The following is a 27,039-nucleotide window of genomic DNA, read 5'->3' as shown; positions in this document are numbered from 1 at the left end:
AAGGTTTTACAAAGATTTCTCACACAATCAACAGCGGGTTAATAACACAATGCCAATTGCATAGAATTTCGGTTAACCAAAATGGCTGTATGTTTTGTGTTTGTCATTAGTTTGCGCTATTGCTTGTGAGCGTGCTTACTCAATGATTAAAGATTATTCTATGAGGAGATTACTCTGAATTGAAGTTATGTTTTTTTACAAGGTGGGTAAACTTCACCGCTGTCACACATTTAGTAACAGTGTTGTCTATCAGTGAACACTTTTACAGAATATTCCAAAAGCATGGTCCAATATGCTTTACATATCAGATTGTTTTAACGCTTCATCTTAATGAATGATTTACTAAGAAAACCTAACTCTTAAACCTTATCTAACTCTCTGTACGCTCTAGCTCGTGATTACTTCTAAACTAGTTACAATCGCTTTATTTTAATTGTCATCTGGAACAATCTCGCCTCTTCAATCTTATCCGCTTTAACATGCTTTTATATAATCACAGTACAGATTTACGTCAGTCAAACAACAACCATATTGTTTCTCAATTAATTCTGCTACGTAAAATGATTAGCTCTTGATTAAATGTAACAACGTATAGTTGTTGAAGGGCTGATTTCAGTGGCTTGATACAGTGTGTCCACCCGTGTGTGAGCAGGTCTTCTCTTGCTCTACTCCTTGCTCTGTCTCATACAATGCTCTAGCAATATTGTCAATGACTGTTCAAACTATTAATCATTCTTTTGATGATGATACTGGCAGCTTTCTGATGATACTGGTAAGTACAGATATACTTCTATATGCTCTAGTACTTCACACCGTGGTGACTACTACACAGAAAGCGGCGAATGAGATTCCTACTCATCGTAGTTTGCATGCCTGATCCAATGATCCAGACTAATCAGTAAACATAGAACATTGAAGAGTGTAGGCCAGTTTAACAAGTTTCCATCTACAAATGTTGTATGACTGAAGCATAATTACTAACGAATAATGATGTGGTTTTGGCACCAAGTATGCATCGTATGTAGAACTTTGCGTATTCCTCAAGAAGGAGAAGGCATAAATTGCGTTAATATGTTCATCTGATCGATTATAAACTACTTTGAAAAATAGAGCATCGTAATTTTGATCGATTATAGAATTAGAGTATGTCGACAGGCCATTTGTTGATCCACAAACTCATTTTCATTACTCACAAAATTGAATCTTTGCTGTGCCATTGCTTCATAGAAATTATGTGATTGTGAACAGGAATTGCATTTACTGGTTTTGCTGTGGTTATACTTCTGCTATAATGATCTACCAAGCTGTTATCGGCTTCTGATCTGGACATACATTCTTTGTACAAGTCACTGCTTTTATGTGATGATAACTGTGTTATTGCAGGGAACATCTAGTAGAGGTGCGACACTATCATTGGCCTTGAGAAAGGAAGACCCTTTTCCTACGATATACAATCCAACAACAGCTATCAATGGCCGTGCATCTGATTTTGGAGTGTTTCGAAGTACTCAACAACATGAAATGCACTCTGGTGGATTTTATCAACAGCGCTTTAACCCTGAGAATACATCGTCTGGTCAAATGGTGCGCAGCAGCAGCGTGCCTGACGTATCGACTTTGGATTCACAAGCAACTGGCCTGTCTAAAATTTTGTATCCAGCTATGCAACCAATGTCCATCAGTTCGTCATCGACTATTAATACAGAGGATGATCAGCCTAGTCTGAGAGTCATAGTTGGCTATGTTGGCTCTATCGAGATGCCTCAGGACTCTAATCTGCCAAGCTCACGTCTTCAATCAATCAGGTCAGCTGTTAGACGACTTCGCATCGAGCAAAAAGTACATACGCTTGTGTTGCTGGAGATTCGAGCAGATGGCATCAGGCTGAGCAATCCGATGGGAGCGACAATCGTACATTATCCTGTGAGCAAGTTGGCTATGAGCGGTATGTATCCGGATGATAAGAGGTTTTTCGGGCTCGTAACTATTCAAGGTGGGGATGATCCTGGGGAAGTAGAGTCTGATCTCAGCTCGTCTTGTCACGTTTTTATGGTTGACCCAGTGTTTTCTACTCACAATGTCCACGCTGCCAAAGCCAAGACATTTGGAGTGCATTGTACGATCGATCCAACTACTCACAGATGCATTGAATTTCCCAAGTCATGCTCTCCGATACTACGCACGGCTGCCAAACTCTACAAAGACAAGCACGGAGGAATATTTGATGTGCCAAGGCGGCAGGAAAGACAAGTTTCATCAGATAGCGATACAAACAGTGATAGTGGACTCGGCTTTCACAAAGGTCACGACGAGAGCATTCCAAGTAAGAGTTAAGTGTGACTTCAAAGATGTTTGTTTGCATGATGAAGGTGTTTGCTAAGCTGGTAATGGTTTATAGAGCTGTAAATTGAAAGGAGTCGAACTAATAACTATGGACAAGGTTCTTCGTTTTCATTTTTTTATATTTTCTTATCCAAACAAGGACCGATAGCTGATGCTGTAAGACTCTTCTAATTCAATGGTTCAAGTCATACCAGCATACTTGTGTGCCTGTTTATTACTACTTTGTGTCATCTGTCACTTTGTGTAGTTTTCTACTTTATTTCACTGATTTAAGCTTGCTCAGCCTATCATATGGGCATATGCAGACCACAGCCTTTTCATCATGTTACTCTTATCATGAAATAGTTTTAGCGTAGCTTAAGTTGATAGTTGTCTGCTCATGACAAACCACGGTCATAAGCCTCAGCTTGCCAGGGGCAACAATTCCATTAAGAGTTCACAAAATTTTCTATAACATTAAAATTCACATAATTTTTTCTAATTTATCTGCAGCCTCACAGCGTGCTTTTCAATTTACAGGTGATAGAGTATATGTTGTGGATGTACACATTCCGAACAACTCTGATTTGTCTTCCGCACAAGCCGACAATTCCAATCCAGCTCCTACTGGTGCTTTTGCTATGCAACGATCTCAAACACCCAACAAGTCGGCCACCTTGGGTATAGAGACACCAAGCGCCCGGCTTAAGCGTCTCGCTAGAGACTCTGCACTCTCTCTCGACGCGGTAAAACCTTCACACATACTAGAGTCAGTTATGTGATTACACTTTTTATAATCGAACCTTCATTCCTATTGTAGAAGTAAAAAAGCAGCGATTGCTTTATTTTTTGGTCTGCAGATTTATTCGCTGCCAGTTCAGTGCTAAATTATAATCAAAATACAGTAATTACTGAAGCTTGAAGTTTGTTCCAAGCGCATTATGTTCATAGAATGTTCACTTGTATGCGTGGGTGTGCACTACAGCGGAGACCATCCTGCGAGGGTGTGCAAAATGGAGGAGCACATAACAGAGCCATTGACTGCTCCCAATCTAAACTGGCAATCAGCCCAGCTGCTGTCACTCGTACTTCTCTGGATCCTCTCACTGTTGAGCAGCTACGCTCTAATATGCAGGTTTGCTGTCTACTCTAGTATGATGATATTGACAGACTCATGGCTGGTCTCTATTCAGGCTCAATGAGTCAGCTCCCTATCACACAGTTTCCTTTCCTGACATGGGGAGCATTGGGTGTATGTCGAGAGCTTGTAAGATGTTGTTTTTTTATTTATGGTTTGGTTTATAGTCTAACTTTTATCTATTGATAAGTTTAGTTCATTGAATTGAGCCTACAGTGATCTGGTCTTTATCTAGCTCAAATCTGTATAGTTCTGGTTTCACAGTATTTAATATGCCTTGTCAAGTCTGATAATCAGTTAGTCTTTGCGCCGATACCCAGTTTTACAGTATGTTTTTTATTTAGGTCAGAAAGCTTGAAAAGCACTTTAACAAATGACATTTACGAGAGTTTGACTGCTGGGCTAATTGTTTTTATATAATTGAGAATGTTATACTCGTTATTATTGTCAAGGAAATTCGAAATAGGAAAGTTGAAGCTAGCTATTTGTGCAATGTCTGTGTTATCTATATTCTAGGTTGTTCTTGGCTGTCTTGTACAAACACTAGTAAATAACAGTGATACTAACCTCAGTTGCACTAATGCTCTTATGTACATGTGTTACCTTAAAATGTTACTCTTAGCAATCTATATCTCGGATTATAAGTTTTACAGCGAATGTTTTAGTGGAAACATTCATAAAGCGTGTACTTTATATTATCCTCTTTGCTTAGTACCTGCTAGAAGTACAGTCGTGGCCTGCTAGAAGTACAGTCGTGGCCTGCTAGAAGTACAGTCGTGGCCAAAAGTATTAACACCCCTCTTTTCGTCCTTTAGCTGTGCAATGCCAAATTTTCCCACTTTCCATTAGTCATTACTTATCCTATTATCAGCTTAAAACATGACAAGTATATATCAAACTAAAGCTTACAGTCTACTCTTTCTGATGAAACTAAAATATTGTTAATTGGGTAAAGATTCACCCTGTTCAAATTTTCGGAGACAGCCCTATATTTTCATTCAAATTTTGATTTTTATTTATAAGTTCAATTCCCAGACAAGTGCACTATGCTTTACACAAAGCAATAAAGCAATGCATTACATAAATCCCTAGACATAATGTAATCACTGAGTGGATTTTTGAAAGATTTGAGAGCTTTTGAATAGTATAAAATCTAGTGTGCATTTTGGATATTTTCAAACAATTTTTCAAATGTGAAAATGTCTAAACACCTTCAGGAGACTGATCGAGCTGTGGTTATTCACCTCCATGAGCGAGGACTAGGCTCAAAGCTATTGCAAAACAGACTGAGAAGAACATTTCAAATGTGAGGTGCACCATAAAAATATAAGGAGGATGGAACACTAACAGATCGCAGCAAGCCAGGGAGACCACGGGCTGCAACTACCCGAGATGAACGTATTTTGGTCAGAAAGAGCCGCCAGGACCGGTTCAAAGGAAATACAGCTCTGGTAAAGGATCTCAAAGAGTCAACTGGTACATCTATTGCACTAAGAATTGCAAGAAGAATCTTACAGAAATATGGATTGACAGCAAGGACACCAAGGAGAAAATCGATGCTCACCAGTGTCCACAGAAAACATTGTTTGGAGTGGACCAAGGAGCACAAATCTTGGAGTCTAGAGCAATGGAGCAAGGTTATATTCATTGATGAGTCCTTTCTTTCAAAACTTTGACTTTCAAAATATTGCTGGAATATGTCAAAATGTCAGGAGATCTGTTGGAGAAGCCTACAAACCAAAGTGTGTGTTGCCAACAGTGAAACACCCCCTGACAGTGATGATCTGGGGATGCTTTTTGGCTCGTGGTGCAGGAAGAATTCACGTGTGTGAAAGAAGAAGGAACACTAAAAAGTACCTCAAAGTGATGGAAGACAAGCTGTTAAAATCTGCCAAGAACCTGTACAAAGATGAGGAGTGAATTTTTCAGCCGGACAATGCCCCTTGTCACACTGCCAAGCGGTGTAAAGAGTGGTTCGACACCCATAGTGTGAAGGTGTTGAGCTCGCCTGCTCAGTCCCCCGATCTCAATCCCATAGAGAATTTATGGCATCAAAAAAAGCTACTGGTTACCAAAGATAAACCAACCACAAAAGTCCCATTGATAGAGACAATTGTCAAGGCATGGTAAGGACTTGTCACTGCAGAGAGGCTGGAGAACTTGGTCAACAGCCGGCCAAGGCGATACAAGGCAGTGATAGACAGTAAAGGATGGCCAACAAAATATTGTTGGCAATATCAATCCCAAAACCTCTTTACAGGGCCAACTCATTACATAAAGTTTTTTTAGACCTCTGGGACCAATTGAGAGTGTTTAATCACATATACTAATTGTATTCCACAAATAAAATAAAGTCCTAAATGGTTGTGATTTGACTCAGTCATGTTTAAAGGCTTGTGTACTTATCTATGATAAATTATTCTGTAACATGCTTTAGAGAGATGAAGAATCTTCTACCGATCATTTTGATATATAGATTATATGATTTATGTAGGCCAGGGCCCTTGTAATAGTGCAATAACTAAGATAATATGAAAAAATGTTGTGGGTGTTAATACCTTTGGCCACGACTGTATGTTACAATGCAGTCAAGGAAAGAGTGGTAATATTTCTGAGTTGTTTCCTCATGTAGAAGGACACGAATGCTGTTGTAGTACACATCAAATACTTGGAAGAACATCAATATTCGAAATCTGGATTGAAGTTTTAGGTCAAGCCATGTTATTACTAACAGACTTGAAACGGACTGCTTGGTATTACTTTGCAGAGATTGTTAGCGCTGAGAAAAGAAAATGTTAAAGATACTCAGTCCCTAAGTGACACTGAGAGCATCATGAGTGATGTGAGGAGTCGTGGCTCCTCTGGCAGTAGAGTATCATTCAATCCTCAAGTTGCTATAGCGACACATCACTATATCGGTGAGAAATATTTATGGCCTGTTTAAATTGTTATAGTTTTTTTTAGAACATTAGACTTTTAGTGACAGGACTAGGTTTGTGCAGTTTGATTGCTGCCAACGTGTCATGAACTATATGCTCGATTATTAGTTGCCTGCATCGTGGAGCAGATCTCTTTATACTGTAGATACGGAAAAAAACTTTCGCTTTTGTATGCCTGAGATTAGCCCTTTATAAAATCCTTCACTTCCCTGCAACACCAGGGGCGGGGAAAGATAACTTCACGTTTACTTCATCTCATGTTGAAATTAAAACGTTTGATCAATCGTTATTAATGGAGAGTTATTGTGTACTATGGCTGTATAACGTGAGTATGGTTTGGTGGGTGAGGGCGGTGAAGCAACAGTTGAGTCTGTCTGAAAAATCCTGTGCATCTTCAATCAAGCATTTTACAGTGACTAGTGAACGTTGATCTGCCATCTTGTTCTCATTTACTCTAGGTTTGAAAGGCTATTTACGTATAACACAACGCCACTTATTCAATCAGAGGCATCCCTTCATTTTCTTTACATATTCGATAATGTGGCACAACATCAAAATTTTACTGAAGTTTGTACTGAAATGAATGAGTCTCGAAAGGTTTGAAGAGTTGCCTGTTCTTATCCAATGAACCATATTCACTGCTTTTTTACTTAGAGTTATCAGTTTTAGACTTGCAAACTAGCTGACGTTCTCATATACACTCGTACTAAAATAGTTTCATTGCTCCAGGAACGGGACGAGAGATGACGGATAACACACTAAATCTTTCCCTTTTTTGTTTGGCATTTTCTGTGTATCTTCAACCAACAATCAGATATTGTGGTGCAAATCATGTATTATTATTATTAGGTTCTGGCTCTATTCTTTGGTTGTTATAAATAATCAAATTTAAAATTGATTGATTGATCTGTTGCTTTTTTTACACAAGTAGCCCAATATTTTCAAGAAACAGCTGTTGATAGCATACCGTAAGCCAACTTTGCTTGCTTGTCGAGCATTATAGCACTCAATTTTTGACCTTTTGTTTATTGCTAGCAGAAATGTGCGCTTGCCATGAGGGACAAGTTTGATCTGAAGTTTGCAGTAGAGAAGTCATTTTGCCTTGGCTAGATAGCTGTTCAATGTAGATGTAATATGCTTGTACCAACTGCTATATTCGCTGGGTTTGCTCTCTCATAAATACATGTACTTCTGATATGCACTCTCATAGGTTCTTATTTCATCCGATAAACCGGGCTATTGTCGGATCTGATAGTAAAAAGATATTTCGAGCTGTTTGACAGCTAATTGATTAATTTTTTGTAAATAGTTTTACATCTGATACAAGAGACTGGCCAGTGCTGCAATATATCCAGATCTACCAGATGGCTCTACGAGCACAATTTTTTTTCCATTAATATGGAAGGCTGATGCACATAGACAGTGTAGAACCTGTCTATTCAGATACTGATGTCAGCTGTTCTTGTTCTCTGCCTCATCCGTGTTATACATATTCAGCAGCGCCTGCTAGCAGCCATTCAAGTAGCAGTGAATCATCCTACTCTGGCAGAAGAGATGGAATAACCTACCAACAGCCGATGACACACTCTAGGAAGCAGCGTTCCAAACTCGAACACAGTGAACATTTGCTCAAAGGCAAGCCACCTCCACCCATTCCACCCAAACCCAGCCTCTTGACCAGCCATCAGCATTCCTCTGCGTCCACTTCCCGTCTGCGCGAGCACAATGTGGCGGGTTGGCCAGGCAGATTCGAGGAGACGTGCAAGGTCTGTTACAATACTTTCTGGATTATATGCGGATGGATATCCATCGCTTGCGGCGCTAATTGCGTTCACTCTAAATAGATTTATATAATTATATGGTAAGAAGGCTAGTGTTTGTATAGGCTATACACTTACACACCTAGAATAGATTGGTAGGCTGATTAGGCAGTGAAATTGCTTACGCATACACCTATGGTGGAAATAAGAAATCACTTGATCGCATTGTTTCTAAATACGTTGGCTGCGACAAAGATTGTTTTAATTAATATGTGTCGCAAAGTATCTAAATATAAGGCCAGGTAAAAATAGTTTCGATGTCTCGTGAGAATTCGGATCTTTCACAGGGAATTTCTAAAAGGCCGCTAAAAGTCGGTATACATCCCTATGATTAGTGAGCTCAACATTTTTTAGAGAGAAGACAACTCATGCTGTATATTTTGTCTTTGACGGTAGGCTATAAGCAAATCACATGTCTTGCAAGGTTTTTAATAAACGTGAGAGTGGAGTGTGACCGTAGCGCACCAGAGGTGTAGAGTGTAAGGATGGATTACCACTCTTGTTTGCCTTGCAATTATATGTTGTCAAGCTCGATAACTACCCACTTCCTACGTATAAATGGTTAAGTAATCTGAACTCTTGTCTTGCATTTGGCTCCTACTACATGTCATAGTCTCAGTAATAGTGTTCAATTGATCTTGTCCAATGTCTTGCTGTTGGCACCTGCTTTCAAGTGTTAATTTTCATTTGGTTGAAACTAGCGTTTATATAATTGCCGCAAGATTCTCAAAGATCGATATGGAAAAATGTTGTTTTATTCATTCTTACATCAGTAATGCCTTTTATAACTCACAATTTTATCTGTAGTAAATGCTGATTTCTGAACTTAGTATTTAATAATTTTTGTTCATGTTTTTAGCTTAACTTCTGCATTTTTTTTCAACAACGCTGTTCGCTCTTTTTATTAACTGACATTTTAAAGACAGACCGTTGCCTGTTCTTACTTGTCACAACAATGCCAATACAGTTTCTATTCGTATATGCTGTACTATTACTTTAGCTTGTCATAACCATATCCTTTCATCACAACACCTATCTTGTTGCTAATACCGCTGTCTGCTGACATTTTCACTCCTGCCCTTGCTGCTCTTGTTTATAATAATGTTATGATCTAAGGCCAGTCTCTAGCAATTACCGTAAAACCTCTAAATGGGCACCACCTCTATTTGACCGCCATTATGTGAGAAGGGTTAAAAAATGAACGCCACCCTCTATTTGAACACCACCTCCATTTGACCGCTACTTTGACAATTTTTGATCTTTATGAACCCATAATATCAAGTGATCAGTAGAAGTGTCCACGAAATCGTATTAATAATGGATAGTTTACATCAATAATAATCAATTCTCTGGCTGTCCAACTCCAAAGCTTTTTGCTTTTTGTTTGTTAAAACTTCGAAAGCAAAACCATAGAAAGAATCGGTAACATCTATGCGCTAACAGTATGCGCGTTGTATCCACAATGTTTGTGCGTTGCAAGTGCCTTGCATGTCCGTTACACATGTGTTGTATGCGCGTTGTACCGACCTAAGATGCACCGTTACCAAATAATCAATAACTGTCTCAGTCTGATAGTAGTTCCTTGTTTAACGCGGGCTTGATACTTCAAAGTACATGCGTATAAAAAATGGTTTACATTTATGATGGTACATGAACAACTAGTTTTAGACCAAAGGTCACGTTTAGCGAGCAAAACTTTTACGCCTTGCGTTTGTGCTAAATGCAATGTGTAAAAGTTTTGCTCTGCCAAAAAATTGTTTAGATGCTAATATCGACTAGTTCAGCAGTGTAGAAAAAAAGTTGTGGGGTCAGAAGACATTGTGGAAGGTATTGGACAACCAGAAGATGTTCGTTCCATCGAAAGTAACAATCAGAATGCAGCTATCCGAGCAAACGATGCAAATTTTTTTTAAGATCGTTAATTTTAGTTTCTACACGTAATATAAGTATGGTTTGTTTATGTCACTTGTTCATGAATATATATTTGTAGCATTTGAGAGCTTATCATTATATAACTTATAAATTTGTAAATTTATGGCATATTATTTGATGGCATCATTGCGGTAATCTGATCTTACAATTGATCGAAGCTTTTAACTCTTCTTCTATTGCACATAAAAAGCTAGTTTTGGCTGCAAACTGTAGCAAACATATCGATGAGTGCAATGAGCTTTTATGCAACATTGGTAAATATAGATATACAATAAAAATATGTCTCTAAATTTAGAATGAAATAAAAGTTGAAAGCTCCAACAAACCGCAAAGCAGGACACAGGCTATAATATCATCGCAGGTTAATTGCAAGCAATCGATACCAACTGGTAGAGCTATTTCTTGGTTTTGCAATGCATATGTATTAAGAAAGCTTTGACAAGTTGAACGTAAGTTTGCAGATTTTTTGCATTCAAAAGATTTAATATCACTCCACCGGAAAAGAGAAGGCAAAATATAGGCAACATTTGCTTTGCCTGTAAAAGGGCTAAATTTATCTTCCCATATTTCTGACGAGCCATTTGAAAAATACAATGCCAGCCTCTATTTGAACGCCACCCCACATCGGCCACCACTATAGAGGAAGGGTTAAAAAATTGAGCACCATGTTATTCAATTAGAGGCTTTGCAGTAGAATGAGTTCACTCATCATGCTATGTGGCACTCTAGTTTATGCCAATTATCTGGCTTCCATCAGAATGGCTAAATCGCATGTGATTTCCTTCATGGGAGGGAAAAAGTGATGCTTGTCTATACCAACTCTTGTTCATCATAATCCAATTGAAAGAAAAAATTTAAAGGTTGACTAGCAACTAAATTCACATTACAGTCATTTGGTATCAAAGGATTCACCATGTCTTACTCTGCTGTGTTGTAAGTGCCAAATATGTGAAAATGTGATTACAAGCTCTTAAAAGCTCAAAAACGAAAAGCCGCCGTAGATTGGAATCTATTTATTTCGATGACGTAGCCATGAAATTTGGTTATTGTCTTGTCACAGGATGTTCTCGTGTGAATTGAAAGGCCAATTAAAAGCTCAATATAAACCTTATCGTAGCACTAGTTTATGACAAACACTTCGGGTTTTACCGAAGACCCCGTATCAAATATAGATGCTCGCTACTTTACAGTTTTGTTTCGGCTTGGTCTAATTGGCAAGTCGTAATCTGATCATGTGACCCAATACTTCACAAATAGTTTCTGCAGCACTTTTCGATTATCACAAGTGACCAACAGGCTTCTCATGATTATCAGACAATGATATGTACTCCTTCAAGCTAAGGCTAAAAAATTAAACGAATTTTTATGGTAAGTTATAGGAGTTCACTGCTAAAAGTGACAGCATTACGATGACGATAAAATAGACGCGTAAGAACAATAGACATGGTTTTATTGAGAGCGTGAAGTATATTTGTAAAAATATTTCAATGAATAAGGTTACATGAAAGTGTAAACAGAAACCATCTCTCACAACTACGTCACATTTGAGCCGTTTTGGAAAGAGAATCCAAACTACAGCGGTCTTGTGTGGCTGCGATTTTCTGTTCGTTTTTGAGCTTTTAAGAGCTTGTAATCACCTTTCCACATATTTTGCACCTACAACACAACAGAGTAAGACATGGTGAATCTTTTCATATAAAATAACTGTAATGTGAATTTTGTTGCAAGTCAACCTTTAACAATGCCAGGTAGTTAGAGCTTGATTTTTCATTTTCTAATAAATGTGAAATATTTTACCAATTACGGAATCAGGCTAGTGAGAACACGAGCTAGTGAGAACACGAGCTAGTGAGAACACGAGCTAGTGAGAACACGAGCTAGTGAGAACACGAGCTAGTGAGAACACGAGCTAGTGAGAACACGAGCTAGTGAGAACACTAGCTATTGAGAACACGAGCTAGTTAGAACACGAGCTAGTGAGAACACGAGCTAGTGAGAACCCAGACTAGTGAGAACACGAGCTAGTAAGAACACGAGCTAGTGAGAACACAAGCTAGTGAGAAAACAGACTAACAGGAGCAATGCTCTATATAGTTATTATAAGCCAAACTTATGTCATTCAGGTTTCACATGATCAACTTGTGATGTTGATTTTTTCTGAGCAAATGAAGGGGGCTCTTTACAATGAGGCTACCAACATTAAGATCCAGCGTGGTCTTGATTGGTTAAATGTCCCTTAAAAAATATGCATAATAGTCATAACTTCACTCTGGATTAAGATATTTGTACTGATTATATTAGTGATTATGATTATTTTATATTATATATTGTATTATGTTCGGTACACATAGGAGAATTTTCCAAATGTAAAAATTTAGGGTGTCAAACTAGGCTCACCACATGACAGAGCACTTCACAAATATGAGCAAAGATAGTAAAATAGATAGAAGGAAAGCTGACACGGAAGACATAAAATATGAATTACTAAATAATGTTTTTCATCATCATTTGCAGATTCATGTAACAATAAAAGTTGATCATGTCATCAGGTTTATATTTGCAGAAATTTAACTTTTATGAACTTAGTGGTGATATGAGTTTCTACAGGCTCACACATGGTTGAAGACGGCCAAATGTTTTGGTCTTATTTTTTGCATATTTATGAAGCTAGCAGTCAAGTAGTTAAAAAGTTTTTGTTCTGGTTGTGTAGCATTAATGTTAGTTCAGCAACTTTATAACTGCTAGCAATCCTTCAATGTATATTCTCTGCGATTTGTAGTCACGAACATTAGACGGGCAGTTCAGTCAAAAGCAAAGCGCGGTCAGGATGCCTAGAAGTTGTGCCACTTTAGACTCTAAACTCAGCCCTAGAGCCTATCCCTCAACAGCACCCAGACAGGCTCGGGTCACCACCGGCTTTCGCTCAGCTTTCCAAAAGGTTGCCTTAGAAACTGACAATCCACCACAAATTAACTTCAGCAACAAAAGTTTGCCTGGCATCGTTAACAGAAACAAAAATCATAGTAATAACAATGGTGTCAGCGGTTGTCAAGTGGCAAGAAGTGAGTTGCAGCAGGGAGGGCCACACACCGACAAGGCAACAGTCAGCAGGTTAGTAATACAACCTAGAAAACATTGTTCATCTTCTCAGTGATCTGCATATAAATCTACATTAGTTGCTAGATGAGCAGTTTGTACTCTTGATCGATATTTATTATTTCATACTGTCTTATGTATTTCACACGTAGAGCCGACTTTTATGTGAGTTAAAAGATCTATTGACCAGTGCCTGGCTCAAAAGGGTAGCGAGTACAGTGACCTAGGCTCATCACTCAGTAAATCCTACGTTGAGTGTCACTGTTCCATCTGTTTCTCTGCACTGGCCAGCTGAGGCAATGTAAGGATAATGTCGTTGTTATATGGAATGATCGTATCGAACTATCATATTAAAATCTTGTATCGAGATTTTGTATCGCGATCTCGTATTGAACTCTCGTATCGAACGCTCGTATCGAACGCTCGTATCGAACGGTCACATGACATGCTCAGAAGACATCTTGTTAAGCACGCACCATTGAGCACGCCATCTGAAAAAAGGTTTTGGGTTGCCCTGATGTGTTCGGAAATGGAGGAACCACAAAGTGTTTTGCCTCTATGAGAATTATATAGCCTGTTGTTCTTTGGGTTATATGACAGTTTTTCAGCTCAGGCATACCATTCTAAATTCGTGATTATTATTAAAAAATAATAAAAATTACAAAGAAACTTTGCTTTAATAATAAACAAGAAAACTTAACCCGCAACGTCTTACGTTTCAGTAAGATTAGTTCTGCCATGCGTGTGGCTCGCTGAAAATTCAACCGTGACTCACAAAGTGTTTGATTTGAAAAGTAATAATTTGTAGCTCGGGCAGGTCTGCTAGCCAGCGCTTGCAAGCGTTCTACAATTGCATGTGATTGTATAGTTGCTCGGTCTCATAACATTGTATTGTTTTGATTCCTGCTAGGCGAGTACATGGCTAATATTCATACGGTCTGTGAATCAATATGGAGTGCTGGTCATGCGCTGAGCTAATTATAGATGGAAACATAAGGCGGAGTGTATTGATAGGATAAACACGGCGGCAGCAGGATCGACAGCAGGATCATGGATCTGAGCTTGAAATCCATTTAGCGGAGGGGCATAAACCTACAGATTGATCATTTGGCTGATTTGGTTCCATATATTCTATTACGCAAATACGATTTGCCATCAGGTGGCACTCAAGAACTACATTATTTCTATCTTTTGCTAAGGTCTTGGTCTATTGTTTGTGACTTGGAACAGAAATGGAAGGCGATGTTGGACACGCTCTCTGTTTGCGAGAAGCGCTGCGAGTTGCAGCTTTACCTTTGCTTAACTCAACCTTGCAAATTCCTTCTAACAGACTCACAGTTGGCAAAGGCCGCCCGATTCCGGCTCCACGACCGTCCCGCGAGCTTCTACCCGATAGACTTCATTCACCGCAGGGGAGATCATGTAGCGTTCCTCCTGACAACAGAAGTTTCTGGCAGAATTGCGGCAGGGAACTAAATGTGGATGACGGGTTATCTATACGGTCGGATTCAGTGACATCATTGGTAAGTTTCAATTTACATTGTATCCAACAATAGCTTTCCCTAATCACCCTACAAGTTGTCGTCATAGCTAAAACAGAAGATGCCTATTTATATCGAAGGCTTCATGTGCCAGTCGTTAAATTTTTGCAGATATCCTTTCTTTCATTTCCTTAAGTTTACAGTCTTATTTGAAATGCATGATATTTTAGCTATATTAATCTTATCTGTATTAATCTTATCTGTATTCATCTTATCTGTATTCATCTTATCTGTATTCATCTTATCTATATTCATCTTATCTGTATTCATCTTATCTGTATTCATCTTATCTGTATTCATCTTATCTGTGTTCATCATATTTGTATTCGTCTTATCTGTATTCGTCTTATCTGTATTCGTCTTATCTGTATTCGTCTTATCTGTATTCATCTTATCTGTATTCATCTTATCTGTGTTCATCATATCTGTATTCGTCTTATCTGTATTCGTCTTATCTGTATTCATCTTATCTGTATTCATTATATATATTCATCTTATCTATATTCATCTTATCTGTATTCATCTTATCTGTATTTTTCTTATCTGTATTCATCTTATCTGTATTCGTCTTATCTGTATTCGTCTTATCTGTATTCGTCTTATCTGTATTCGTCTTATCTGTATTCGTCTTATCTGTATTCGTCTTATCTGTATTCGTCTTATCTATATTCGTCTTATCTGTATTCATCTTATCTGTATTCGTCTTATCTGTATTCATCTTACCTGTATTCATCTTATCTGTATTCATCTTATCTGTATTCATATTATCTGTATTCATCTTATCTGTATTCATCTTATAATTTCATATTTCGTAAAAGGTCATAACAATGAGCCATATTAATCGATGTTCATGCCTAAATCAGTATTTCGTAGAAAAAATGATTTACTTTGTTTCATGAAATAGGCCTAACTTTTATGCGTAGCAAATAGCTTTTACAAGAAGGTAAAGTCTCTACATGTTTATATTCAAAGAATGCCATAAGTAACCATCTTGCTTTGTTTTTCCTTTTTTATTTTCTACTTTTGTGGCTGGATCCAAAGTAAAATTGGCCATCGTAATCCCGCTACGTACACATATATGATTAAAGCCACTTGACATCACCCGTTAATGGTCACTAGTTGGAGACATGCTTCTATTAATTCATAACCTAACAAGCCAAATCACTCTCTTTATATCTTAAGACTTCCGAATCTTGTAAAGATCTTTGGCATGCTTGCAGACGAGCAGTAGCTCAAGTAACGAGTAGTAGCTCAAGTCACGGGCAGTGGCTCAAGTCACCAGCAGTGGCTCAAGTCACGAGCGGTAGCTCAAGTCACGAGCGGTAGCTCAAGTCACGAGCGGTAGCTCAAGTCACGAGCGGTAGCTCAAGTCATGAGCGGTAACTCAAGTCACGAGCGGTAACTCAAGCCACGAGCGGTAACTCAAGTCACGAGCGGTAACTCAAGTCACGAGCGGTAGCTCAAGTCACGAGCGGTGGCTCAAGTCACGAGCGGTAGCTCAAGTCACGAGCGGTAGCTCAAGTCACGAGCGGTAGCTCAAGTCACGAGCGGTGGCTCAAGTCACGAGCGGTAGCTCAAGTCACGAGCGGTAGCTCAAGTCACGAGCGGTAACTCAAGTCACGAGCGGTAACTCAAGTCACGAGCAGTAACTCAAGTCACCAGCGGTAGCTCAAATCACGAGCGGTAGCTCAAGTCACACACTAGAATTACTGTTGTTACAGCTCTATAATAAATGATCTGTTCAGCTAACTGATATACTTCATGCTAAAAGCAGCGCATTATTAGTGCGTCATTTTCTTTTATTCGAGGTTTCTGTAAAACTCAATTTAAGATAACTGAATACCATATTTGTCATGAGAGAAAAATCTTACTATTGATGTAATTATTGCTCCTTGTTGTCAAACTTCGTTTTTAAATATGCTTCGTTTTTAAATATATGCTGCATGAGATTTGAAGTCTATTATGTGAGTTGTCTACCATTAAAAGCAATATTATATCGCTATTGAAGCTTTACTAGTCAATTTTAAAAATTTTTATCAAATCGTTCTGAGTACTACGAAAACAACTTATGCAAAATATTTCAATTTTAGTTGCATTAGAACTACACTTGATCACTACACTAGTTTTTATTTCATGTTCTCATATTAAGTGTTGTACCGGCAACCGTAAAAATGTGTAGTCGAGAGTCTTACAATTCACCATCATGGACTGGGCAGACTTGGAGATGCAGGTCTTGATTCATCTGTTAACACCTGTTAACAGATGTTAACAGGTGTTATTAGATGCCTCCGTGGTAACTTATTTTCTCACTGATAAGAAGCTCCTTTATTCTTCATCAGTTTGCTCCGTTTTTTATCTGGAGTTGTCTCATTTTAGGAAACTACACATGTACTGTCATTCATGGATAGTTGGTAACATACAGCTTAAACGAATCAAGTTTAAAATTATCTCAAGAATGGCTTCTAAAAATGAGGGCAGCTCACTGCTTAGCATCTTTGTAAAAATTCTTCCTGAATGTAAAGCTTTCTGCACTTCTATGTATGCATCTATGCACACGCACCCACACATATGTATGCCGTATTTCTGAGATCTAAATACATTTAATAACACAGCACCGTCTCACTTTTGTTGTCCCTCATGACTTTTTGACCCTTTTCAAAGCAGGTTTATACTGCCAACATTATTCACTGTTGTAACCATTGTCTAACATTTCCTTGACACCGTTCTACCTCAACTGGCTAGTTCAGGGATCTTTTATTAAACTGTATTATAGACTCTACCTACTTTTCTATTAGTACTTTCTTACCGATGTTTTTTTATGTTGAAGCATTCGCATTGTAGGTGATTTGGATGGATAATTGCATTTTTTACCCAAGCATACCCACATGTCATATATATACAATTATTGAACACATAATATCAAACTCACTTTGGCCATGTGCGCATTAGAAAATTGGCTCCGATTGTTCTGAACCGATCACTGTGTTTTTTTGTAAATGCTGCAATAATGGTGTGTTGTTGCTAGTTTTACTAGCGTCTCTTTCCTGCAACATGCATTTCTAAGTAGCAGATTATGTGCAATCTGTGGGCTGGCACATTCCCTTGAGGATTACAGAGTGTAACAGACCCACATAGTTTTTAGCGTTATTATCTTAATATAAACAGTTTGTATTATGATTACATTTTGCCTAACTTTTATGTATGCTCACTGCCATTTGCCAAGCTAACCATTTGCTAGCATCAGCATCACTGATTGAATGTATATCTCATTAATGCAATCTATCCAGTTGTTCTACTGGTTGTACTAATCGGCAATCCTAATGGATAACGGGTAGAGTGTGATATCCTCGACGTAGACTTCCACTACAAAAGAACATGTACAGATTGCTGAAGTCATATTGACTTTATCCAACAAACTGTATTACACCTAGTCAATGCGCTGACAAGCTACAGCTGTAGACGCCCCTATAGCACAAACCTTTTACATAAATTCCACTGAACATAAAGAATTTATGAAAAGTCTTGGCTTCGTATTACACTAGTCGAATGTCCGCGTAGCACGGATAATAAAATAATTACCTGATGAATTTGAATAACTTACCTGGAAAACTAAATCTTTACTAAAATCTTTACCACAACAACACCCACTTTTCGCACCAACTTGACAGTCGTTACGCATAATGGCAACAGTGCTAGCTATTAATCCTAAGCAAGCGCTATAAGCATGAATATCTTAACCGATGTAATGACTATTTGCCCGATGAAATCATTGTATTTTGTGTAGCTTAATGGTTAAGTTCACTGCCTCTAGATCTAGAGGTCCTGAGATCAAATCCAGTGGTGTGCAGATTTTTCATTGTAAGATTTTAATTGCTATAACTGGACACAGGGTTTAACAAAAAGACAAACACTAGAATTTATATAAATGAATAAGTACTTCTATGTAATGTAAAGCGTCACGTTGGCATGAGTTTTCAAATTCCATTTGAATAATGAGACTCCCATAGTTAGTCTTGAATCTATTATTTCTTCTCTTGTCACACTTGAGAAAGAAAACAACATATAGGGTTATATATTTTCTTTTTACTTTATTATAGGCATATAAGAATTTTCCTTCTGTTTTGTCTTTGCTGTTAGTTGACCATAGTTCAAAGTGCGGAACAAAACTACTAGATAATTCAACCCAAAAGTACCTTCAGCTACTGGCTTCATACAAACAGACTAGAAATCTATCTTTTAACCAGCAAAGTCATTAAACTGTCACCTTATTCTGAAGGTAGCTTCATGTTTTAGTCAACAAAAAGCTCATTTTCAATTAGCTCAAATGATCTGCATTATATTGTGTATGACAGTTACACCATTGTACATGCTTCTGTGGTCATAGCAGCAGTTATCACCTCTTTACTCTTTCCTTATAAGACTAGCAATTACATGTGCTATTGATGAAGACAGACTCAGACTTGATTCAATAAAGTCTCATGCGCTTTGAAGCTTGATGCTGCTGATGAGAGTTCATATTGCAGTCGAATTAAAGTGTGATTATGGCAAAGTCTACCAAATTTGCCATAATTATTACGGAACAGGCAAGTTGATTTCAACTAGAAATAATGTCTTCATGGAATAATTGATAACCACACGGTATGTTGTTGTACCAGCAGTAGTTTTGGTCCATGACAAATCGGAATTATTGTTGACATAGTTGTGTAGCAACTATCTGCTTCGAAAAACTAAAAAAAATATTTTGTGGTATAATATTGTTATATTAAGGATCTTGCAGAACATTGTTTACGATAGATTATTATTTAGTATTTACTACAAAAACAATATATTGCTATACAATTTTGGTACAATGCAATCCAACCTAATTTTTTATGAGCGCACGAGAAGAAATTTAAATCTATTGTTAGACGCTGTCTATCGCTACTATCATTATTATATCTTAATAGTAATTATTCAAAAGTCAGCAAAGTTAAAATTTTTATTAACTTTAATATAGTATTGCATAGGTGGTAGAAAAAATGTGTAGTAATTAGGATTTGAACATACATAATGTCATGTGAAGGCGAGTCCTCAGGAGACAAGTCTAATAATTGATTGTAACAAATCAATGTTCAAAAGACTACTGCATAAAGTCTCGCCTCACACCTTTAGTATTTTGCCTAATTGACTTGTGAAGCTGGTGTTCCGCTCTATAAGCCGATATGGTTTGAACCTCACCTACCTAATACAGGTATAGTCATTATGCTCTCTATCTCACCGCTGAATCCTTTCTATAAATGATGATTTATCACTAAAGCTCAAGAAAATCTCTACTAAACACTTACTTCTTGGCACAAGAGATTCATTTTTCAGTGTCTTTAGAAAGTTTCTGGCATCGTTTTTACTTTTTCGTGCTCACTTCACTAGGAAGCAATCGCGCTTTGCAAATCTGTATTGAAGTTGTCCTTCCTTTTACGGTTGTATTTTTATTGAGAAGACAACTATACCACTCAGCTTGTTTGTAAGCAAAATGCAATCTTTATGCTTGATTGTATCAATAGCTAGTATGTTTACAAAACTGTTTTTCGGTCTCTGGCTTTGATTTTTAAATGCAGTCAGTGGAAATAAAATTTCTTATAGCTAACCCTCGTTTCTCCATACACCATGAGCTGATGGCTCTTGAGTTGATAATCGTGGCTTATTTCTTGGCAGAGCAAGAATTATCAGGAAGTTGTATGTGAGATAAGAGAGGTTCTCCTGCCTCACATTTCTGTTTAAGGTTGTTAGTGTCAGAGATAAAGTTAGTATACCTCCCATTGTGCCATCAATTCTCACTCTTGTTAGTTGGCTAACTGGTTAGTTGGGCAGCTAGGATACTTCAGCATGCTTGATGACTTGCCTCAGACTGCTATGGTGAACAGGAATCGATCATCATCATGCGCCGTATGTAGATGTATATTATCTAATGCATGTACCTGTTTTCAGTTTTTATCTATAGAATTCTCTTTTAATAAATATGGCAAAATCACCAGGGATTTTATGTACAGCAGGCGCTCCTATAACGTATACCTCATATAATGTAATTTCCAAATAACGTAAAGAAATTATATGAAGATTTTGCTTCGTACTATGTAAAAAATGATAGATTGTTAGATGTGTCGACAAAACAGAGAGTAGGTAGCTGTGCAATTGTTCATATGTACTTGAAGGCGATTGATTGGTGCAGGTGTTACATCTTTGGTCTACCAATCTGAATGTTACGAGTTATAGTATTGTTGACAGTCATCTTTTGTCCTAGCCTTGACCCCTGGGTACAGATAGACAATGAACAGGTAGCACCATTTTTTATAGTAAATAATATTTGTTGTTTTGCTTTATTGTAGACGTATAAAATATTTGTTATCAGTTTTGCTTTGCCGAATGAACTTTGCTGTTGAGAAAAAATAAGCAAATATTTGTAAATGAACGTTGAAGATATGCGTTCCTCATCAACTTTTGTAAAATTATCGCAATCATGGTCTATAAAACCAGTTACCAACAAGTAGAAAAGGTTGTTGATGCAAACCAATAATACTGCAGGTTGTGGTAGAGCCTATTAAATTCTAGTGACTAATCAACATGTTCATTTTGTCAGATTGAGGCAGCTGTAATGGCTTAACTGGCTGCATTCGAGGGTCTCCAATACATTTGGCTGGCAACTTTCTGCCTATACCAATACTACTTTTTTATCTCAGAATTCAACCAAGTTATCAAGGCAATAGTTATCCGATAGGTCAGCCAAAGTAAGGTTGAAGGTTTTCGATCCTTAAAATTCAACAACCTTGCGACACACCTCTAGAGATTTTAATCAGGCAATAGCTCATTCTCATTTTAATCCGCAAATGCAAAGCACACGATCAACCGCATAGTCAATGGCTTCAGCGACAAAAGACTGTCACCCGCGTTATCTTAACCCGCGCTAGCGAGCAAAGTGCTAAAATTTACAAGCATTTGCTAGTACACCCTTTGACTCCTTGCTGTCGTTCTCAAAAAACCTCTTTCCATTAATTATTGCCATATAAGAAGATAATTTTTTTGAAGTCGTCCAGAGATAATCAGCTCATTGTTTGGCTCATCAGTCTACCGGTCTATGTGAGAAAAAAAACAACACACCAATACTAGTTGCTTTTAGCAAGTATGTGAAATTTTGAAATCACAGACGAAAGACCAGGATGCGGGTAGCCAGAAAATATTAAAAAGAATGATGATACATTATTACTATTACTATTACTATTATTACTATTACTATTACTATTATTACTATTACTTAAAGCAAGCCAACGTATATCAACTAGCAATGACCATTTATTTATAACAATAGCACAACAGTATTTCATTCACACGACCCGACCCGCTTCAGATGTATTGGTACGTCTCGCCATGTAGGTTTTTGTAATTAGTTGCTCAGCTGGAGGACTGCTTGCTGGCACAACCCTAAGCATGCCTTGTAACCAAAGTATTTGTCTCTCCATCGTTCTCCTCCCCTCTATTTATCCTTTTTATTCCTCTCTTCCTCCCCATCCTTTTGTTGAGCGGCAAAGATTGTGAAATCCGATCAGTACATTCCTTTTTCATTGTACACCAGTCTAACCCCGGGGTTTACGTTGTTACACGTTGATATAAAGCTGGTGATTGTGACTGTTGTTTCATCCACTAGAGAAATCTCTATAGACAATTGTTTAAAATATATAATCACTCGCGCGCATTCACAAAGCAATTCATTTGATTCATTCATATAAAGTCTAATTTAATATTTTTTCATAGTTCTTTCATGCTTTGTCCGTTGAATGCTCATTGTGTTTGCTCAAGAACATTGGCCGTCGAGGAGTTTAGAGCGTAATGTGAGGGCTCGCACCACACTGCCAAGCTGCGGTGCTGTATTGTTTCGCTGACAATATTGCTTCATTCAATCATGGGAGGTGAGCTGCAACTCTTCATTTCATGCTCTGCTCTATTAGCTAGCTAAATATGTTCTTTGAGTAATAAAATGGTAGGCGACTTAGAGGAGGGTACCTATTTCGTTATGCTGTCGTAAGCTCCTCGCGGATCGTCTTGCAATTAATGCTCCCAATATGGACGTGGGACCTGCAAGGCGTGCTCCTCATGCGGATGAGACATTTACACGTCTTCTTAGCATTGTACTCGCTCCAGGCTCGCCTATCTATGACACTACAGTTCCACGACGGAGAGTATCTAAAAATTTCTCATCTACAAAGACGGATTATAAACCTCAAGATATGAGAACAATTCTACTGGTGGGTTAGCTCTCTTGTTAGTTTGTTGCTCTTTTTTTTAGTGTGAGTGCCCTTCAGTTTAACTTGGGGTCATAGAAAAAAGAGTTGGTTGAATGTACCAACAATAAATGTTGTCACAGTACTGCAGTATGAGAGTGGTTGAATTAACCTTGTGAGCCAGCAATATGCCCTTTGAACCATCCGATGTCCTGTATTCTGCGTTTTATCAACACAATCTGTTCCCAAATAGCAACAGAGCTGGCAACTTTCACAAGTGTTTCATCAAGTCCATCAATTCACTGCCGAATTCCGAAAGTCTCTTACTGTTTGGTACGTCATTTCTTCAGCACGCCAGCCGATGGATTCTTCTTCTACCTATCTTGATATTAGACTTGTGTACTTCTACGTACAACAGATGTCAAGTACATGTGGATAAAACGAACTCCTTGACCTGTGTTGGCTAGTGTTAGCACTGGTTTAATATGAGAACTCTGCCGAACTGCATTGTCTTCACTTGTAATGGGAACTTGCAGGGTAGTATCAGATTTTCACTCTTACCGCTTTGTAATATCACGGACAAAGGCTTTTAGGGTTGAGGTGATGACTATTAATATCAAGAAATCTCATTTCATAACTTTCAAGAGCAAGGGACATACATTTTCACTATTCATTTTTGCAGAGCCTCTTGCAACCGGTGAAACACAATTGTTAGGTTTCCATATTATTAACTAGTCATTGTTATGGCGTAATTATGTAAAAGTCTTGACAGCCACAATCAGTAAGATTATAAACCAATTACGTTTATGTGGAAAGTTTGCGATCTTCTTCACTGCGCTGCGGTTTTATTATCAATTTATTCACAGCTATTTCATTCATGGTGAACAGGTACATTACACATTCCGTCCTAAATGTCTGAGGTACTCTTTGTTTTTGTGTCAAAATTATGTGTTGAGAGTTGTTGCTAATTTACACATATAGTGCCCCATATATAACATATTCTACTGATTTGTGCCATCATCTCCACATTTTTCCTCTTCCTTCCTCACACCCATACTTTCGCTCTGTTTATATTCATAGATTTGTTTAAGACTCTGTTCAAGCTACAAATCGGATCTTTTATTTTTCAAACGGCATCGTTATCCGATGAGAGACAACTAGTTACTATTCCATCCTACTGACAGCCTAGAGTCAAACATTTTGAATTTCTTTTCTTTTGTTTAAATTATGTTTGTAATGGCACATTATGAAAAACATTTCTTTTTGGTAATGATATTGGTGCTAAATAAATAGTAGAAAAGGCTTTGAGTATAATCTAACGAGAAGAATAATAGTAAAACGATGAGAATAATAGAGATGAATTGCCAAGAGTCTTACAGTCTTCATTGTAATATTCATAATTTTAAACCAAATACTTTTGTCTCAGTCAACTAATAGCTGTTACATTGCAATGCAGCTGACCTAATGTTTTTCGTCTATACCAGAGAAGGCTTGTCGCAGAACATAGGGCATGAGTTTAACATAATTGTGAAACAAGTTTTTAATAAGTATTTCAAAAGTTCTTTTTTGTCATTAGTGAAGCTGTGATAGTGAAGTGTAATAAAACATAGTAACATTTGGTTCCCTTATTCGCTTCAGAAACAGAGGCTGGTGATTGCCTGGCAGAGCACGATAAATTAAATGACAACCATTTTTTCGTATAAATATATACTAAGCAGCGATGGCCAAAAATTAAACTTCAAACCACATTATAGAAGCTACATAATAAGTTACATATGAGTTACATAATAACAATAATCGTGTTGTTACTCAACACACTTTCTTTCTCTTCACACTTACTCTGTGTAGAGAAAGGATTTGCTGTGATGGTTGCATGTGACCGCAAGTAGGCAATCAGACTCACAATCTGTATAATCTTGTGAGTCTGTACAAATATAATATAATAGTATGCAAAATCTTTGTATCTGTGTGAGGCTCGATTATTGAAAGTATCAATGATTGAGGTATGAGAGAGCTCGATAAATGTAGGCAGTTTTTGACTGCTGAGAGGACACACTGGGGTCCTAATTATCAGCCTTCACAGTGAGTCAGTTCTAGTCAGAGCAGTATTGTTATCCGTGGTGCAACAGGCGTACAGCCTGATGCCATAGTTTACTCTTAACCTCTCTCTTTCTATCAGCGCTTCCTGTGTTAGGTATCGGTTTCCATTTCAGACAAGTTGACTATTTATATAGCATCGATACTCGCGTACCGATCGCTAAACAGCAAGGTTGGACAAATATAAACAACGCTTGGCGTTTCGGTAAATCACTTTGCTTCTGATTCAAGTGTATTGATTCTCACGGTATTCAAATAGTAGTCGTCCTTTCTATTACCCAATCATCCTTTCAATTTTGCACAAATGTGACAAAACAGTCTCTTTTGCACCTTATAGAGACAGACTTTATAAATGCTGTCACTAGACAATTTCAATTAAGTAGCAAATGCAGAGGTCTTGATTTTGCTCTTGGTCACATCATCTGTAAAAAAGAGCTCTTTACAAAAATCGTGTAGCACTGGTTATAGGTATATGTTTATGTTTATATGAGTAGCTATTTATATTTCTAGATGCTGCTGTTGGTATGGAGCGTATTAAATATATTTACCACTTCTTAGCGAATGAAAAACATTGTTGTAGCGATCGAATGGGCGCGCATCCTCGAAAGGCCCTCTGTGCGCGCATGCCCATGTGAACGATTTTAGTAAACCGTCCGTGTCCAAGAGACCTTATCACCTTATTTTCAAATGCATTCGTTATGAAGTTATACATCCAATAGAAGTTATCTATCCTTTCTCTAGTGGTGCTTGCACACCCATTGTGTTTAATACATTTGCTCTGGGTTTTACTTGGAATTTTTTACTTTAGCTAGCAGTTTACTTCCTGTATGAATAATATTTTAGATTAAGTTAAAATAGTAGGTCTAGTTTTAGGGCTTATGATTTAAAAAAACAATAAGCATTCAGAATATATTGTAATAGTTGTAAGAAAAACACTCAGCCTCTAGTTTAAGGCTATCTAATGCATGATTTAAATTATTGCATTTCATTTACAAGAAAGTTTTACTCATGTTTGAGCGATGATAGGATTTATCTGTCCCTGCACCTACATCTGCGCCCATACATTAGGCTTAAATGCGTTACTATTATTAGTTATCATTATTGTTAGTATTATTTTGTTCCTGTAGTTAGTATTATTATTCAGTTCTTATTGTTAGTATTGTTATTCTGTCCTAATAGGTCCTTATCATTTAGCACCCACTGAGTTAAGTAGAATTAGCAAGTCAAGTCTATATGCAGAAATATGTTTAGGAAATAGAAATCTCTAATCGGCAAACATAAAACAAACAACAGTTTTGGTCTGCATTAATCTAATTCTTAACTTTCTCGTGATTATTTGCTTGTTTTTTACCGTATTAAATTCAACACGATTCCACAATATTCAAAGTTGAGCTAATCACACCTGTGCAAAAGCAGTTATGGTTATTGACAGCCTTTTTGCTCACAAAATTATTCTCTGTTGCATTGTAATAAAGCTGTGTAATAAGTTTATTTTCATTATGTGTGTGAAATCAAACCTGTTGTCAAATAACGCCTGACTTAGCATTTTTAACAAAATGAGGTTTGCTTTAGTCTCTTGAGTATTAGAGAAGTGACAATTCTTGTGCGGCCACAAGACTATAAATACCATTCTCATGAGACAACATCGTTATTTGTGTCACCTCTGTGTGTAGGAGTCTTTTTAAGCCAGTATTAATACGCCGCTGTGTTCAGGCTGTGCTAGAACTTATGAACATGCTACATTGTCTAAATATCAACGTGTATTTACTGTAGATGCATGCTCGAACATCATGTTAAAAATGCCACCGAATATTTACAGTAGATGCATGCTAGAACACCATGTTACACGTGCATTCCAACCTCGTAGATATTTATAAACTTGACGAAGCATCATTTCTGCTGGCT

General features: G+C 37.6%; 1 protein-coding gene across 6 annotated transcripts in view; it reads left to right on the top strand.

Moving 5' to 3' along the window:
- The window catches only part of LOC137393456 (regulator of G-protein signaling 12-like), an 87,921-nt gene that overhangs the window by 11,904 nt on the left and 48,978 nt on the right, over positions 1 to 27,039 (top strand). For 4 of the 6 annotated variants that reach the window (XM_068080017.1, XM_068080015.1, XM_068080021.1 and 1 more), the window contains exons 6-13: positions 1,384 to 2,323; positions 2,863 to 3,068; positions 3,308 to 3,457; positions 6,228 to 6,378; positions 7,897 to 8,165; positions 12,931 to 13,262; positions 14,578 to 14,770; positions 20,612 to 20,710. In XM_068080017.1, the coding sequence (XP_067936118.1) occupies positions 1,384 to 2,323; positions 2,863 to 3,068; positions 3,308 to 3,457; positions 6,228 to 6,378; positions 7,897 to 8,165; positions 12,931 to 13,262; positions 14,578 to 14,770; positions 20,612 to 20,710 (2,340 nt within the window). The remainder of the gene's footprint in view (positions 1 to 1,383; positions 2,324 to 2,862; positions 3,069 to 3,307; positions 3,458 to 6,227; positions 6,379 to 7,896; positions 8,166 to 12,930; positions 13,263 to 14,577; positions 14,771 to 20,611; positions 20,711 to 27,039) is intronic. The other 2 variants (XM_068080016.1, XM_068080019.1) reach the window with 2 other exon arrangements.

Source organism: Watersipora subatra, chromosome 4, assembly GCF_963576615.1.
Source record: "Watersipora subatra chromosome 4, tzWatSuba1.1, whole genome shotgun sequence".
NCBI lineage: Eukaryota > Metazoa > Bryozoa > Gymnolaemata > Cheilostomatida > Watersiporidae > Watersipora > Watersipora subatra.
The sequence above is the reverse complement of the archived record's forward strand: the minus strand, read 5'-3'. Positions and strand labels throughout refer to the sequence as shown.